The sequence below is a fragment of the Acyrthosiphon pisum genome, chromosome X, assembly GCF_005508785.2.
Source record: "Acyrthosiphon pisum isolate AL4f chromosome X, pea_aphid_22Mar2018_4r6ur, whole genome shotgun sequence".
NCBI classification, from domain to species: domain Eukaryota; kingdom Metazoa; phylum Arthropoda; class Insecta; order Hemiptera; family Aphididae; genus Acyrthosiphon; species Acyrthosiphon pisum.
In genome coordinates this window covers 24,837,241-24,854,392 of record NC_042493.1, presented here as the reverse complement: position 1 = coordinate 24,854,392, position 17,152 = coordinate 24,837,241, and the positions used below count along the sequence as shown (strand labels likewise).

Below are 17,152 nucleotides of genomic sequence, written 5' to 3'. Positions count from 1 at the left end.
CGTTACCGTCGCCACGGCGGCCACCGTCGCCGTGCCGTCGTCGTCGTCGTCGTCGGCGTCGGCGGGGTTCGTCATCCATTGGACGGGACGACGAGCACGCCCACCGGCCGACCACGACCCCCACTAACCCGGCCCTCCGCCGCCGCTGCTGTTGCCTCGGCGGACACCGTGGCGGCGAGGAAAAGGCGCGCGCGTCACCACCGCCACCGCCACGGCCGCCGCCACGCCGTTCCCCCGTCCGTCAGTCTCGTTCGGGCGTGCTTACCGGTCGGTCGGCCGCGATCCATCTCTCTCGCCTAGCGCCCGTCTTCTACACGCCGCCCGCCAGTCCGCCAGCTCGTCCGTCCCCCCACCGCGCTGTCCGCACGCACGCGCAGCACACGCTCTCTCGCGCCCGACGTCGGCGGCGGCGGCCCGAGTCGAACGCACACACACACGACAACGACGACGCGCCGCGAACACGGGCGTCCCGGCAAACCGTACCGTCGTCTCACTCGCCACTCCGCTGCCGAACGAGTCGTCGTGTTCGTCTCGCGCGCGCGTGCAATTCGTTTTTATTTTTAAACAACGTAATACAACAGTGGTACATTATTTTTTTTTCAATTATTTTTTAATTATTACATACATTACTTGTAATTATTATTATTATCGTTTGAATTATTTTATTTATATTATTATAATTTTCATTATTACCGTTTTGCTACAACGGACCACCGCAGATAATATTATAATTTCGTCGTTCAAGTGGTAGCAGGTGATTTTAAAGTTTTCTCGCGTCTTACATTATTTTTTTTTTTCAAATTATTGACATTTAAATAATATTCGCCAGTTTTTTTTTTCGTTATAATTATTTTTTGTTTTCGTGTCAACCGCGTACGAACTATAACGGCACCGCCAACAATATCGACGAAAGTCGACCGGCGCCCGGCGGTGCAGGTGCCACCCTACCTCGACGAGAGATGGGTTTCCGCGGCGGCGACGAATCCGATGATGCCGCCGCGTTCGGCTCGTAGTGTCCGCGCGAAGTAACAGCGGCATTTCTGTTTTTCGCCATCGTTTTCGGTTTTGCACAAAGCCTAGCAGCAGCAGCAGCATCGCCACCGAAACTCAAGACCCTTGTTCCGCGTAATTATTATCAGTAACCGTCATAATCGCAATACACGCGATAAACGTAAATCCGCGTCGACCGTCATCGCGTCGCTTATTTTCGTATCCGCACAAGAGATCCATCACCGTCATCCGCATGTCCCGCAGAAAGCAGTCCAGACCGGTCAAGGTCCTCGAGGACGGGTCTGAGGAAGAGTGCACCAGCGGCATCTCTCACGGAGAACCAGGCGCGGCCGTTGTTGTCAACGGGCACCACGTAGCTACGTCCACGCGTCGATTCGACGACGGTGAGTACCTATCTATAAATAATAGAGCTTAGTACGCCTGATCATCATAATAATAAAATATCCAATATTGTATGACAGTTTTCTTTCAAGTCGTCTTCGGGGGGTGGGGGCTACTATTAGGTCGACGGGGTGCGTTAGGGGCACACGCACACACACCACCGTGTACGGATTTTATTGCCCGACGCGCGTGCCAAACTTTTTGGTACGCGTCAATCACTCGTGTTATTATTTCAGGTGTAGGTACATTTCCGTTTTAAGTCTCCGTCATCGTTGTCGTCGCCGCCGCCGGCCGTTGCGATAACCCGACAGCTTATAAAATATATTTTTAGATAACCGTAGGAAATATCGATGAAATTATCACTTTAACGATCCTAAAAGTGCCTTTATATTTCTATAATATAATGCTATCTAAACAATTTGTATAGGTACGTATATTTTCAATTTTATGTTACAGAAACTTAATAACATATTATATCACACTAAAATTTATAATATTTACCTACAGCGTATTAAAAATACCGTACAATCGGAATAATTGTCAATTTGATATTGTGATATAGGTAATAGATATTATACAAAATTATCTCCAATATAGCTATATCCTGTAAAACTTGACGAGATAATAAACTTACTATCCCCTCAAACATTGTTATTCGCGTATACCTACTATCTTTGAATCAAAAACTGGTAGTTACAATAGTTGCTGGCAATACAATTTCCATAGGTTATATTGACATAGTATTGCTAAGGTTTATCTATATCGTATGGAAAGTGATTAAATGTTATATTTGAATGACGTGTTTTGAATAAATGTAAAATTTGAATTATCAACCTGAATTTATACAATTAAGGCAAGTAATACATTGATATTTTGAGTAAATATTTAAAACATATTATTTTCAAATTTTCAATTTCTGTATATTTACTCTACCAATATAAATTTCAAAACTAAAAAATAATTAAATAATAAATACTTATTTTTAAAGAAATATTTGTTCCAATGTTTTTTTTTTTGTACAATGCAGTTATGTTTATTGTAATTCAATTAATTTATATATTATAATTTATTAATGATTATGTTTTGGTAATACCTATTATTGGTATTACATTTTTGACCATAAACTTTTGTCAAATACTCAAGTAAAAATTACTTCAAATGTATAAATTAATTTGCTATCTTGTAAAACTTTATTAATTCATGATAAATTCCACACATTTTATATTCTGAACTTCAATCTGACGGGATAACTTATTCACTTATATATAAATAATATAAATGAATTGTTTTCGTGTCCCAAAAACAGCGTTGGAAAGTTTTTTGTTTTACATTATATTTTACCCTGTACAACTAAGCGTTGTTAATTCATTATAATTCAGTTACATCAAAATCGAAAACGATAAAATGTTCCAAAAGTTATGCCGTTGTTAAAACTAACAAATTATTTTCTTAAAAAGACTTATTATTAATCAATTACGGCTAGAAATTTGTTTGCTCGAAACTTAGAATTTAAAACGAAGTTCATTTTTAATTATGAAATCCTTATCAAACCAGACATTTTAAAATAAATAATAATCATGAAAAATATAATTTTATAGTTGATTCTGAACAAACCTATATATATACGCACACAATATAATATTATTGAACACGGGGAAATGGTTTTGAATATAAAAGACACTATCGCGGCACATACTCATCCCGAGCATATACATTTTTATTATACGTCGGTGCGTGTATATGTGAAAAACCGTTTTCGGTTTTTGTTTTATGTGTTATTTACACTCTTTCTGATGCGTCCAGCGATGACACATAATAATAAACCGGAGCGAGGTTTGGAGTTATAATAATAAAATTCGTTGTGACCACAACACGCCATACAAATCTCATAACATAACATAACATAACATACACACACACACACATACATATATATATAAATTCACCGCTCTTGATAATATGTATATGTGTGTATGTTTGCGTGCAAGTGTACGGCGGCGGGGAGAGGACGGACGAGAAAATTACGACTCGGACTCGTTGAGTAAATCCATGAAAACTATACTACAACTACCACTACTGCCCTGTTGTTACTGCTATTACACCCGCGTATAAGAGAGTATATAGTGTGTATAGGTCCTATTTGTGTTATTCGTCCCAAGGGCATGTGTGGTGCAGGCAGTGCCTCCGTCGCCGCGACGATGACTTTATTCCGTTCGCCGCCCGCACGCGCGCTCACCCACACCCTCACACGCACAAACCCGAGTAAGTCCGTGCGGGTTTGCCAGTGTGTGCGTACCCCGTGTATATTATTCTGATTTCACTGTGTTCCGGCACATGAAGTTAGTATATGGTCTACGGGGCTGCTGCCGTGGATGCCGAGCTCTTTTTCTCTCTCCGTATGTCTCCTCCGAAATGTGTGTAGCATATATATATATATATATATGATGGGGGCGAGAGTTTTCCCACCGGGCTCGTTTTTTTGCGGACTTTTATGGATAACGCGCGACCGGTCACTATATGTGTATATTCACATACACACACACACATACACACATACGTATTATATAGTGGACCTGCAGAAGGAGAGGATGGCTATCGGTCTTTATTACAAACCATATATACACTGACTTTGTATTATATATATATGTTATATTATATATATTGGTACTGCTGCACATCATATACGTTCGAACATTTATAACACGTCTTCTTCTCTGGTAGGTACTAACCTTACCGCACACACCACCACCGTTTGCCTGTTTAGTACCACCGAACCCCGTACCAAACTTACGCGCTTACGTCCGAAAGTGACACATAGTCTCCGTATAATAGGTATTCATAAATGAATATATTATTATGAATATATTATATATTATTGACATTATTTAGTTAATTGGCTAATGATTTCTCCCAGTTTTTGTTTCGCTTGGTCGTGTTTCCGGCTTAGTATTCCAATGTACCCACATAATAATAATAATAATAATAATAATAATAATAGTAATAATAATCATAATAATATGTAAGCATTTGATGTGTATTTTATTATTATTCTATATTATTATATATACCTGTAATACGCCTGGAGACACTCTTACATATTATTATTTTTATATTATACATGCGCACAGCTGAACAAACCGACCGAACTGATAAAATTGTATAATAGTATTATAATGATTGCGTATGTGTACAAAGAGAAAAAAATCGATTCGATTGTTACGGACGGGGCAACTCTGACATAAATTTACATGTCCACCAAGAGCAGACCCGGGAATTTGTGGAATTATAATAATATTCATAAATCAATCAATTTCGGCGACGACTGGAGACAACAATAGTACATATAAATAGTAGCGACAGAAGAATTCCCACCGCGATATTTTTTAAATTTTAATACCAGTTTTATATAATAATACACGTAAAATTCGATCCACCGACATTGTGTTTTGTTTTCACATAGTCGTGTATTAGTGTTTGTGCGTGGTATGTGTGTGTGTGTGCGTGTATTATTTTAACAGTTTATGGACACGATTTTATTGAAAGAACTAAGAATAAGTGTTTAAAAATCGAAATGCATTGATGCAAATAGCGTTATTTCGTTTTCGGACGTGCGTGCGTGTGTGTGTGTGTGTGTGTGTGTGTGTAAGTGTATTTTATGTTGAGTGGGATAATTTTCCACGTTTCCGGTGTTTCCGTAAAACAAAATAAACGACAAAATTTTTTTTTTGCCCAAGACCGATCACAACAATAGAACGAAAAAAAGATATATATACGTGTGTGTTCGTTACACACGTAAATGTATATATAGGTATATTATATGTGTATAAGATATAAATGTTTAGCGTGATGATGACTTGACGGTTTTCATTCATGAAACGTCGACGCCACCAGCAACAGCAGCAGCACTATTATAATAGGTATTGGTACTTATATATATAATGTACCTCTACGACGCGCGTGTGCATTGCGCGTCGTGAAACCGAGTAAAACGGCTCATCGGTGGAAAACCGATTCTCACATTGCCCTCTTGAAATGCGTTGCAGTGGTGGGGAGGGAGACGCTTAATTTTTTTCCGATAATATACATTTTATATTATAATAACTATGGGTATAAATCGTCATGTGTATAGGTATATATTATTTTAATATATATCGACCGCCGTAGAGCGTTGTTTCCTCGCGCGCGTCGTCGTTTCATTCATAAAAGAATCGTGGGAGTTTTTTTTTCCTCCTCTAGGACGCTTATTGGAATTAAAACGCGCGCACACCGGAAAAAGGAAAAGTAGGAAAAAACGGTCTTTAAGAAAAAAATAATATTATGCGCTGCCGCCGCCACCGAAAGACATTACCCATATAACAGGTATATCGTACTACTCGGCGGCGGCACTGTAATATTATCATTATTATTATTTTTGTGTATATTTTATATCAGTATATTATATATATATATAATATATTTTTTATATTTTACTACGACTATTACTATTATTACTATTACTACTGGTACTAGTGTCTGCTAGTCGTCGATCGGCCTACCGCGCGGCGCGTACCTATGGTTTGTTTAACAACGGAGACGACAGAAAAACGCGTCCGTGTACGTATACCGGTCACGCACGGATTTCGTCTTCGTCGGCGGGAATCGATTACACTCCTTTCGATGTATATACGACGCGACGTGCCAGTACTCTTCCTAAATCCTCCACGAGATCACCAAAGACGATCCAACAGTATATGTATAGGGATAAACATCCGGATATATGTATCCGGAAAAAATTCCTAATCATTGATGACAGTATTTTTACATTTCTCTTATTGACCGCCGTATAGTCGTCTACTGTTGCAGAGGAGTATCTGCGGTGTTAACGGTAATTAACTAGCAACAATGATATTATTATTAATATATTAGTATTATATAACTATACCTATTAGATATTATTATAATGCCGCGCAAAAATATTTTATATTCACGTTCTTCGCCGTCGTCCTATCACCGCGATATAGCCGTACAAATATATTTTATATATATAAATATAGTATATATAAACGATGGCACGGCTAGCGAGGGAATGGCGACGACGTGTATTACATTTCAACTAAATCTCATTTTTAAGTATCTGTGGACCACCTTTGTATAAACTTGCTATTATATCATATATGTTATATATAACGTGCTTTGTATGTAGATAGTTAAGAATAACTAACCATCGCTGATTTACCCATACCTAACAATATCGTTTGAAGTCTGAGTACTTATATTAGTGCTTATATGTTTATACGAACGGTAGTAAGCGGTCTTCAATCGTTTATCACATCTTTAACTTGGAATTCTCCCTTAATGCCGCGTAATAACCTTGTGAAAACCCCTTCCAGACCAGGTATTATACAGTAGTAATAGTAAATATGTAAAATAGTATATATGGTGTCAATGTGGTGTTGGGTTAATGTGTAATTGAAATGGAAAAAACATTACGTGTAACATTACATTCAAATTTCATAAATATTATATTGGGGTATTGCAGAATTGTAGTATAGACTAGGTTAAAAAAGAAATCAATTATCGCGCGTCACCCGCGTTTAGGCTATAGCGAATCGGTTTATAGTCGTTTCACTAGCTGCTGCTGCTGCTGTTGACGAAGATGGAATATTTTTAATTTTACGTTTTATATTGTCAAAGCATATACTGTAATATCGTCCTCTAGACAATAATTATTAAAACACTTGTACACACCCACATTAAAAATTCTTCTATCGTTTCTGAGGACGACGAATGAATGTCGTGTACCATGCATTAATTTGTACCAAATTATCCGTCGCGCAAAATCATCGTCTGTTTAGATCTTTGTTTTCGTTAAATTTAATTTCTAGATGAAGGCACATCATACGTGATACTTATAAAACGTACTTGCCATGCAATTAATTAATTTATCAAATAGTAGTTATAGATGCCTTTATAAGTATATATAATTATATATATATATAACATAATATAGGTACTCTGTGTATTTATACTCACAATGCCATCGGCCAATCCAATTATGTGTAATTGAAACGGAAAATGAAAAAAAAAACTGGCTCCCCATTGCCGTTGCTATATTTATTCGTTTTATTTCTACGTAACTTCTCAATAATTTATCGTATGTATATATAATATATATATACAATATGTATGTGTGTGCGTGTGTGTGTCGATATAGATATATATGTTTATAGGTAGGGGTCGATATAGAATTTCTTTTATTATGTATAAAAAAACCACACATTGATTAACGAGTAATACACATGTTTTATTTTACGAGAACAATGATGGTACGCGCATTACAATAATAATAATAATATGTGACGAGATTGATACACAAGCGTGGAGCGTACCTGTTATTGTTATTATTAGGTAACTTCCACTTGTGGCAAGATATAGGTAGGCGTTTTGGTTATGTCTTTGAATTTGTAAGAAATTAAAAAAATCTAAATATTACTTTAAACGCCCAACAAAATTATGAAATATAAATTGTTTTCATTTCGGTAATCCAAGGGATTCATGATACAAATATCTAAGAATTCTGTACTAAAATTGAAAGATATATCGTTTGAGAAATTTTTAATCCAGAAGTCGATTAAGTAATTAATTTCCGTAAACGTACTGCATCTTATAGAATGATAGCTGATATAGTGAACAGTAGAGATTTTGAAGTCTCTGGTCCATATCACGATTAAAGATATACCTACCGGTTGCCATCGGAATCTGATAAGGCTAGCAAAAATTATAACCAGTAGCGCTCCAAGTGGCAGTATTATAATTAACCGATTATAGATATATAGGTGTAAATTTAGTTCTAAATGTCGACACATATTGTCGAGTGTTGACATCAAGCGCTAGTAGTTAATTTTTTTTAGCTGTTTAATGCTGTCACTTTGTAAATCAATCTGAAAGCCGTTTATTATAGAGTGATGTGCAATCTGTATATCTATTATCTTTAATCGTGGTCCATGATATTGATCGGTCGTATTATTGACAGAATGTTTTGCTCTAGTTTTCACGCCCACGGCATTTAATATATTACAGCAGCATTTAGAACCCTAATAGAATTATATCTCATCGGAATCAAGTAGTAGTGTATAAGTGTGTACATTACCTGCTGCATGTTATATTGTTATGTATTATAATATCGAAAAAAAACGTTTCACCGATTGCCGCCGATCGCACCGCAAACACGACAATGCTCGCCGCCCCACACTGCTATTGCAGTGTTGCGACGACAATACGCACATTTTACAAACGTACCTACACGACGTGTCTATTATTCGAATAATAATAATAAATAAATAATATTATAATGGCGAGAAAACCGCGCACACGACATATCTGCCGTGTGCCCCGTCGACCTCGTTTGTCGGCGTGCCTTTTGGAGAAAAAATGTGTATATAATGTATAATTCACGCCTCTCCCGATACTCATAGGTATATACGAATACGATATAATATATTATAACATTATTGTCTCAGCTTGGACCTTTTCTACCAGTCTCTACCTACTTCACATTCTAAAAATCATATCGCAAACAAAATTATTTTTTACATTACGTTTTTTTTTGTAATTTGAGCGATTTTGCGTTTTTCTTTTCTGACTTGTTTCATAACTCCACCCTAACATAGATATCCAGACTACCTACGTTAAATCATTTAAATAAGAAATCTATTTTAAATAATTGAATATCAAATACCTACCTAAAGATAATATAGAATAATAATAATGGTTAAAGATAACACTACAACTGAGTACTGACATAGGTACATAATATTATTTATTTAAAACCATAGTTCGGATGTTTGGTTTTTTTTTCTCGGACCATCTAAAATTCACGTTATTTGTACATGTCGGCATACTAGACTATTTCCATGGTCAATAAATAATGTAGGTAAAAACCTCGGTAAAAACCAATTTGTGTACCATGACGGACCCACCGTGTTTGACGCGTACACTTTTGAATCACTCTGTATATACCTACCTATTACGAAAGTAAATAATAATAATAATATAAAATAACACACGAGGAATATGATGATGGCGTACAACAATAATAAACAGCTTTTGCGCGCGCGCGTATAGGGTACACGAGTGGTTTATGCAATACAGCAGTGGTGTTGAGGGGGTGGGTGGCGGAGGGATGGATGGCGTCGAATTTGCATGAGCCTCGTTTTGCTTAATGGACTCGAAAATTATACGTATATATATTATCCACGCGGGGGAAAAGGGAAAATAAAGGAAGGAAATAAGAAAGAAAGAATGAGACGCGGTGTGAGTGTGCGGGGGGAGCGAAAGGGGAGACGACGATTTTGTGAAACCGTTCCTACACGCTGCCGCGAGGCTGATGATGTAAAATGACATTTATCGATGGGGAGGAGACGCGCCGCCGCCTCGGAGACGATGGCAGCCGCTTGATAATAATAATATTATAATGTATTACACTGCGAGCGCATTTTCTCTCCGTCCGTCAGAGTCGTCGTCGTTATACGTACACTGAATATTAAATTGTAATGCCAATTTAATCGCCTCCTCCCGTTCCCCGTAATTCGTATCGTAAATAACACAAAAATAGAATATTTATTATGGATAAAAATCGCGCGTTCCCTACAGCGCGCAAACGTTGCGATAGAAAATAAAATATATAATATCGATGACGAAATCTCTTTAAACGCCGCCGCCACCTCTGAGTTTTTCGTCTTTCCTTCTTTTCTTAGTTCTCGAACCCATTGTAACGGCAAATTATTGTGAAACGCGCGATCGTCTGTTGTCAATTGTCGCGAAAAGCCGCTGTCACCATAGTCTGCCTATTATAAACGTAGCGTTTCTTTTTTCCCTTCCTTCCAGATGTCCGATTTCCTATGTGTATACTGTATACCTAATAAATTTGTAGTATTTATAATATCGAAATTAAACAAAAAATATGAGGTTAGGTTGCTCTCGACGTGTATCGTTATTGTTGACTTGACAAAAAAACAAAACTCGTTCAAAAATACATTGTCAAATTTAATTTTAGCATTTTGTACAAATATAATTGTATTATTATGCACAAATAGAGACATGGTGCCAGAACATTTTCAGTACTATCATAGCTTATTGTATATATAGTATATTATTATACTTGGGAAGTTTCAGGGACCATTATGAGCTTAATGTATACAGTTTTCGGAATTTAATGTAGCTTAAAATTATCGAGGTGGAACTTTCAGAACCAAAGGCTCAATTTCCACGGACCTGCACTATACATTTTGATCGATGGCATTAGCCATTATAATAATACCGTTGTACTAGTGTCAAAAGGATCAGAATATTTAAAAACTTTAGAAGTTTTATTACTTGACGTATGAAAATATTGAATTATAATATAATTTAATTGTAAAATAAATTCAAAATTTTTAAGCAAAATGCTTTCATCGCTAACCTATTCTGGTCTGTAGACTTATATCATTTATAAGTATAATACTTGTAAGATACATAATATTATTGTCTGTGTATAAGCCTACGATATCATTATAAATCATGTGTTATCGTCTCATAAAAATTGCATACATTTAATTTGTCCTTGAACTTCTGCCGCTGGCGGAGTTTGGCGCTGCAGTGGTTTTACTTTTAGACGCGTGCAACATCATCCAGTGCGGCGATGGTAACCTAACTACACCGTTAAACAATTATTACTTTTTCCTCTATAAAATAGGAATACATTTTCCTTGTACTCGTAATATACAATGTACAATTTGCACGTCGTAAAAGTTATAACTAAGCTACTGCGATAATTCCATAGGTGTGTACATTAATAAATTATTAACTAAATATATCTTTGAAACTATGATAATCGCGCATGTCACGCGTGTATAATATCAGATATCCCGCATATTAATCGTATTGTGATGTCCTCAAAATCGAACACGTCACACTGTCACAGTTGTATTCGTGTTATGATGGATACTAATAATAATAATAATAATCGCCGTGAAAGTCCTATAATCCGTATTCTACCCCACGCCACTCACGACTCACACAACCGCAATCTGCACATACCATGTAGAAAATACGCCTACACACGCCAAACCAATTAGTCGCTCTCGAGCCTGTGCGTTGTATTCTACCTATATAATATATATGTAATATGTCTATGTATGCGTTATATATATTTATACTACCTATGTGGCTATATATAAGTTTATTTACTCGATTAAGGGTTGACGGTATATTCGTCCGTGCCTATTATACGTATATGTAATATACGAGTGCAATTTAATAAACGAACCTCTGGCACGTTTTTCCTCACGCTGAAAATAAAATATTTAATGAAAACTCGTTTATTACCACGACCACGTCTCGTATATAGGTACACCGCGTATATAATAATATAATATACGTATTACGTATTGCGCGGGCCAATATCATTAAAAAATAATAACGCTAATAACGGTAATGTTTTATTTTTATACCAACTCGGCTGTATATTATACTACTATATAGCGTACCGCACACCTATAATGCGTCCTACACACATAAATATAATATCCCGTGGTATGTTATAGTAAATATCGAGTTAGACACCGCCTCCGATATAATATTCTATATACATATCTATATTATTGTCGTTATCATTACTATGATTATTATTATTATTATTGTTTATGTTACTCTGCTGCGTTGTGTAGGTGAGGTGTGCGCACCAACTGTACGAGAAACAATACGCGCCACGTTTTCGTGGTTATAACGAGAGTTATAACACTATTATACATTTTTCACTATTCGTGACGGCGGCACCACCCTGCTGTGGGTATATGTATGTGTATATATATGTATATACATACGAACGTGTGATTTACTCGCGCCTGGCACGCGGTGCTGTGTTTCAATAATAACATATCCCATTTCTACACTCGGAAAAGCTAATAAAAAGCTACTGCCACTCGTCGCCACTCATCGTGTAATATATATATATATATACACACATACACTGCTCAGTGTATATACCTGCAGCCCCCGTCACTCCCTGCCGCACGCATCCCACTCCCACGCCCAGAAAAGTTAATCACTATTTATTTTCATTTGACGAAGAGAAATTCGTAGCGGGCGCTTTTATATTATTATTATTATTATTATCATTACTATTAGTATTATTATCGTTTTACGCGTTTAAACTATTGCTGCAGGTGCCTCCGCGTTCGTGTCTCCCGCAATGTACGCCGCGTTATACCTATTGTACACACAACTCGATGAGACTTAATTAATTTTTGTGCGCTTACCCACTCGTCCGATCGCGTGCCCCGTTCCAATGACCCGCGCGAAGAAAGCTCGTCGTTATAATAATATATACATCAATAATTTGTGTTATATATTATTACGTACACACACCGCTGTTAAAGACATTATATTATTACTATTATTATGACTATTAAGTGTGGTATCACCCGTACAACTACGCGATACGCCACGTACTTCCGAATTCACCGATTTCATGTCCCGAGTATAATAATTTACATAAATATATATATAGGCCGATAAATTGTAATAATATTTTACAATATTTCTGGAGCACCGTCGCGCATCGCGATAGAAACTATACTTTTATATTTAATTATTTAATCGCGCCCGTTTTGTCGGACTTTGAGAAGTGAGTTTCACGTCATATTAATATATAGATGATTAATATAAGGCTTTTAAATATTATTATTATTATTTGTCACTATTTATACTTTATAGTAAATCTTAATCTTTATATTATTATATTGTCATACACGTCATATAAATGCGGGATGTAAAAAAAATCTCGGCCTCACATAATGGTAGTACTTATAAAAATAATATATTTTATAACTTTTAGAGATCAACGAATATAATAACAATAATAACAATAATAATAATAATAATATAAAAGTATAACATAAACGTCGTGAGTATTGTGTACCCGGAGGAGGTACCCGCCACGAGAAGACCTTGCGCCGATCGACTAGCATAATAATATGTTTATACGTCACAATATATTATAATGATGTTATGGTATGGTAATAAAAAGTAAAACACGAGTTTTCGTTTAAAAACGACATATTTATTTTTTAATTACTTTATTTTCATTTTTAATGGCACCTAATCGGTCAGCCATTGTTGTCTCCTGGTCCGGTCGGAAACTGGTATATAATCGGACGGGACTGGTATGGTATCTCCACTAAATTACTTAAAATGGATCGATCGTCCTATGATATATTTTTTCACAATCTCCTGATTTACGGGAACTCTTGTACCTATAATGTTAAACGGATTCGCTGACGACGCGACGACTTCGCAACGATCACACATTATGTAAGAAATTCGACAAGAAAAAGATAAAATATTTTCTGTAATGAGAAACTGTCCTCGTGTGATACGTGGCCGTATTTATTTTATTAATGCGTTTCGTTTTTAAATTATTTAACGACATATAAATCATATAGACGATTTACGCGTCTTTATATTATTATTTTATTATATTCGCTTCGCGTATAAATTTAGACATATGTGTAGATGAAAAATTTGTTAACCGTTTATACTCACTCGTGCTATAATATATATAGTGTATAAAAGTCGTTTCCAACATAAAATTATTTTAATTTTTTTTAATACCCACACGCGTATAATAATATTTATTGTAATAATTTATGTAGCGACGTGTGGTTATTTTTATAACGTGTTGATTTAGATGTATAATATAAACTATGCTTGATCGCAACCAAGTTAAAATCGTACACGTTTTTAGTTCGGTTGGTGTCTGCGAAACGGCCGGTGCAAGAGGTTGTTCGTGATTTGTGGACTCTATGTGTGAAGTCAAACCCAACGACAACGGAGGTGGTAGTACCTTAACAACTCAAAATCGTAATCATTTTGTTTCTTTCCACCCGTTTATTGCTATAATTTGTTATTTTTTTAATTTTCCGTCGTAGGTATACAATTTCATAAATGAAGGATTTACACATCTGTTTATGGTCTGATAATTTTTTTTCTCAATAGTCTTGGTAAAATGATTTGTACAATAATATGCACGCGGTGTAAACGTCTCACCGACCGATTCCTACTTAGCCGATTTTTTTTTTTTTAAAACACCATCTCCCTGTACCTTTCACCCCGTCCTATCGCTATAACACGACGATTACAATGTATTACGATAAAGTGTATGCGCATTATGCCGCGTCTAATCTATAAACACTTAAAACTTCCACCGCCGACGCCGCCGATATAATGCCGAGGAGTAAAGTCAATATAATTCAACTTGCCGAAGAAGAAAACAGAGATATAGAGAGAGAGTGAGAGAGAGAGATAGATAGAGGAAAAGAAACTTATTAAATAAATAATATACCTAATAATATTCGTCCGTTATTAACGTTGATCACGAAAGCAATCATCGCGCGCGATTTGTTAACAGCAACGCCCCTTCGTACACGTTTCATTTATAATTGTTATTATAATTCGAATCGCGTATTTACACACACACACACACACTTACCTGAACATGTCATGATTATCATGATCACTGCACTTTTCTAGCGTAACTATTAGTTCGGGTAAAAACCGACGCGCGCGCACGCACACACGCACTGCAATATAATATGCGACTTACACGATTTGAGACTATTACGCTGCACTTTCTCTTCGCAATAATTCCCATCGTCGACTGAACCGCGATTACCGTGTACGATATTATTATAATCGTAACTATAAATCCGCGGCAGTATATTATGTATAATATAATACATAAATATCGTTTGGATTTTATTTCGCAGCTCAATACAAATATTTAATACTGATTGCGTTTTTTTTTTTTTTGTTTTTTCTTATACGAATTGAACACGATATTTCCCCGTGACAATAATAATAATATTATATAAAAATTCGTTCTGCCCTACCCTCGAGAAACCCGGGAGCTGCCGTAATATTATAATATTATATTGTTGTATAGCCTCTCTACGCGCGCGCCGTGGTGATCGGCGCTGCACCGTGGTAGTGCGGATTTCCAATAACCGTGACAAATTTTAATTAATATAGTTAGCGGACATTTTTTGTGTGTAAAAACAAAGAAAAAAAACTGACTGGAAATTTACGAAAACACGGGTTTACTGGTCCGTCACGATCGCTACATAATAATATCTATCTGCCTATAAATATATTGTATTGTTATTGCTATATTCCAACTGCAAGGCGTAGATAGTATCCAATTATGATGTCGCACTCAAAACTATTACGTAATAATTATTATTATTATAAAACAATTTATATTATATTTTTATTTATTTATTCAAGAGCTTTGTTGAGTTTGTGCCAACAAACAATTACAACTCGACGATTAAAAAAAAGTAGTACCTATATTAGGGTATTTACAATAATTCAAGAAATATATGAAAAACATAAATTAACATGAAATTATTTTAAATATTGTTCTATATCGTAATGATTATTACGGTAATATTGACATGAGTACTTATATATTTTAAACAAAATTAAGAATCATGATTAACAGTCCGTTAACGTTTTTTTTAAAATATCTTCCAAGAATGTCAGTAAATCACCGATGGTGATGGAAAATGGTAATTTATACTGGTCTGTATATATAGACGTGCGAAAATCGATTTGCGCCGCTGACATAATTACATTAATATATTTAAATATTATCGTACGAGGAAAGTGTGTGTGTGAGCGCCAATACACCTCTGAGTTGGGAGAGTCGGGCGTCTTAATGTCTGACAGCTGTGATGAATCGTCGCGTTCTCAAAACGATTTCGATCGGTTTACCCGAAAAACATAACAAATACCGAACCAGTGCCGTTATTATTGCTCGCACAATATTTACTCGCTATTTTGTCAATCGCGACATGGTATTTACTGCAGCAATATAGAAATTCAAAAAACGGACTTTATTCTAAGTCAGGAGACAGTCTGAACTCAATGAAAGAACTTGACTACTGCCACAACGTTTTGACCTTCTAAATCTACCCAAATTATGTTTGTTGTAAAAAGAACGTAGGTGTACAATTAGTTTTCGCAAGCTTATCATAGTAAATCGGTGTGGTAGCATAATATTATATTATAATCATCGATAATAATGATTTATACAATAATATTATTTCCACTGTTGCACTGTACATAATATAATATGTTATATTGTTATGTAAACGCGTTTCCCGTCGATTGTTCCCTTTGTGCCGGCAACGACTTCGCATAATATTATAACAATATCATACCCAAAATTAAACGACTCGCGTATATGCCATTTGTTTTTATTACGTTTTAAATCAACAATGTGTTTTTTTATATTATAATATGTAAATTGATTTAACGCGTATCATTTTTATGTTTTTTAATTAGGTATGTATGTGCTTTTAATGCAGACCTATTGCGCGAGCTGTTTATTATAATATTATTATAGTGGCTTTGGTCGTCTCTTTGTTATATCCGTGTGTGTGTGTGTGTGTGTGTGTGTGTGTGTGTAATTATTGTCGAAATAAATAATGGTGATATCGCGGCCACTGCTGCCGGTCGGCCCCTCGGGTGGAAGGGTGGCGGTGGGTGGAATAAATAACATGTTATAATATAATACGGAAGAAGATATGCAAATATTTTCGGTAACAATTAACGTGTCATGTAGTCCTTATGCCGTCGTATAATATCTGTGTAAATGTACACAATATGGACGTAACAATATCACGAAACGTAGTCACTAGGCCGGTAAAGTCTTAACAACAACGACGCGCTTGCCGGAAAC

The 17,152-nt window shown here is 36.1% G+C and overlaps 1 protein-coding gene across 3 annotated transcripts in view; it reads left to right on the top strand.

Moving 5' to 3' along the window:
* Positions 1-241: 241 nt before the first annotated feature.
* LOC100162796 (homeotic protein spalt-major) overlaps positions 242-17,152 on the top strand; it is an 81,254-nt gene continuing 64,343 nt past the window's right edge. For 2 of the 3 annotated variants that reach the window (XM_008189397.3, XM_001943353.5), the window contains exon 1: positions 244-1,394. In XM_008189397.3, the coding sequence (XP_008187619.1) occupies positions 1,244-1,394 (151 nt within the window). In that variant the 5' untranslated portion in view covers positions 244-1,243. Of the gene's footprint in view, positions 1,395-17,152 lie in introns of all 3 variants that reach the window. The other variant, XM_008189398.3, reaches the window with a different exon arrangement.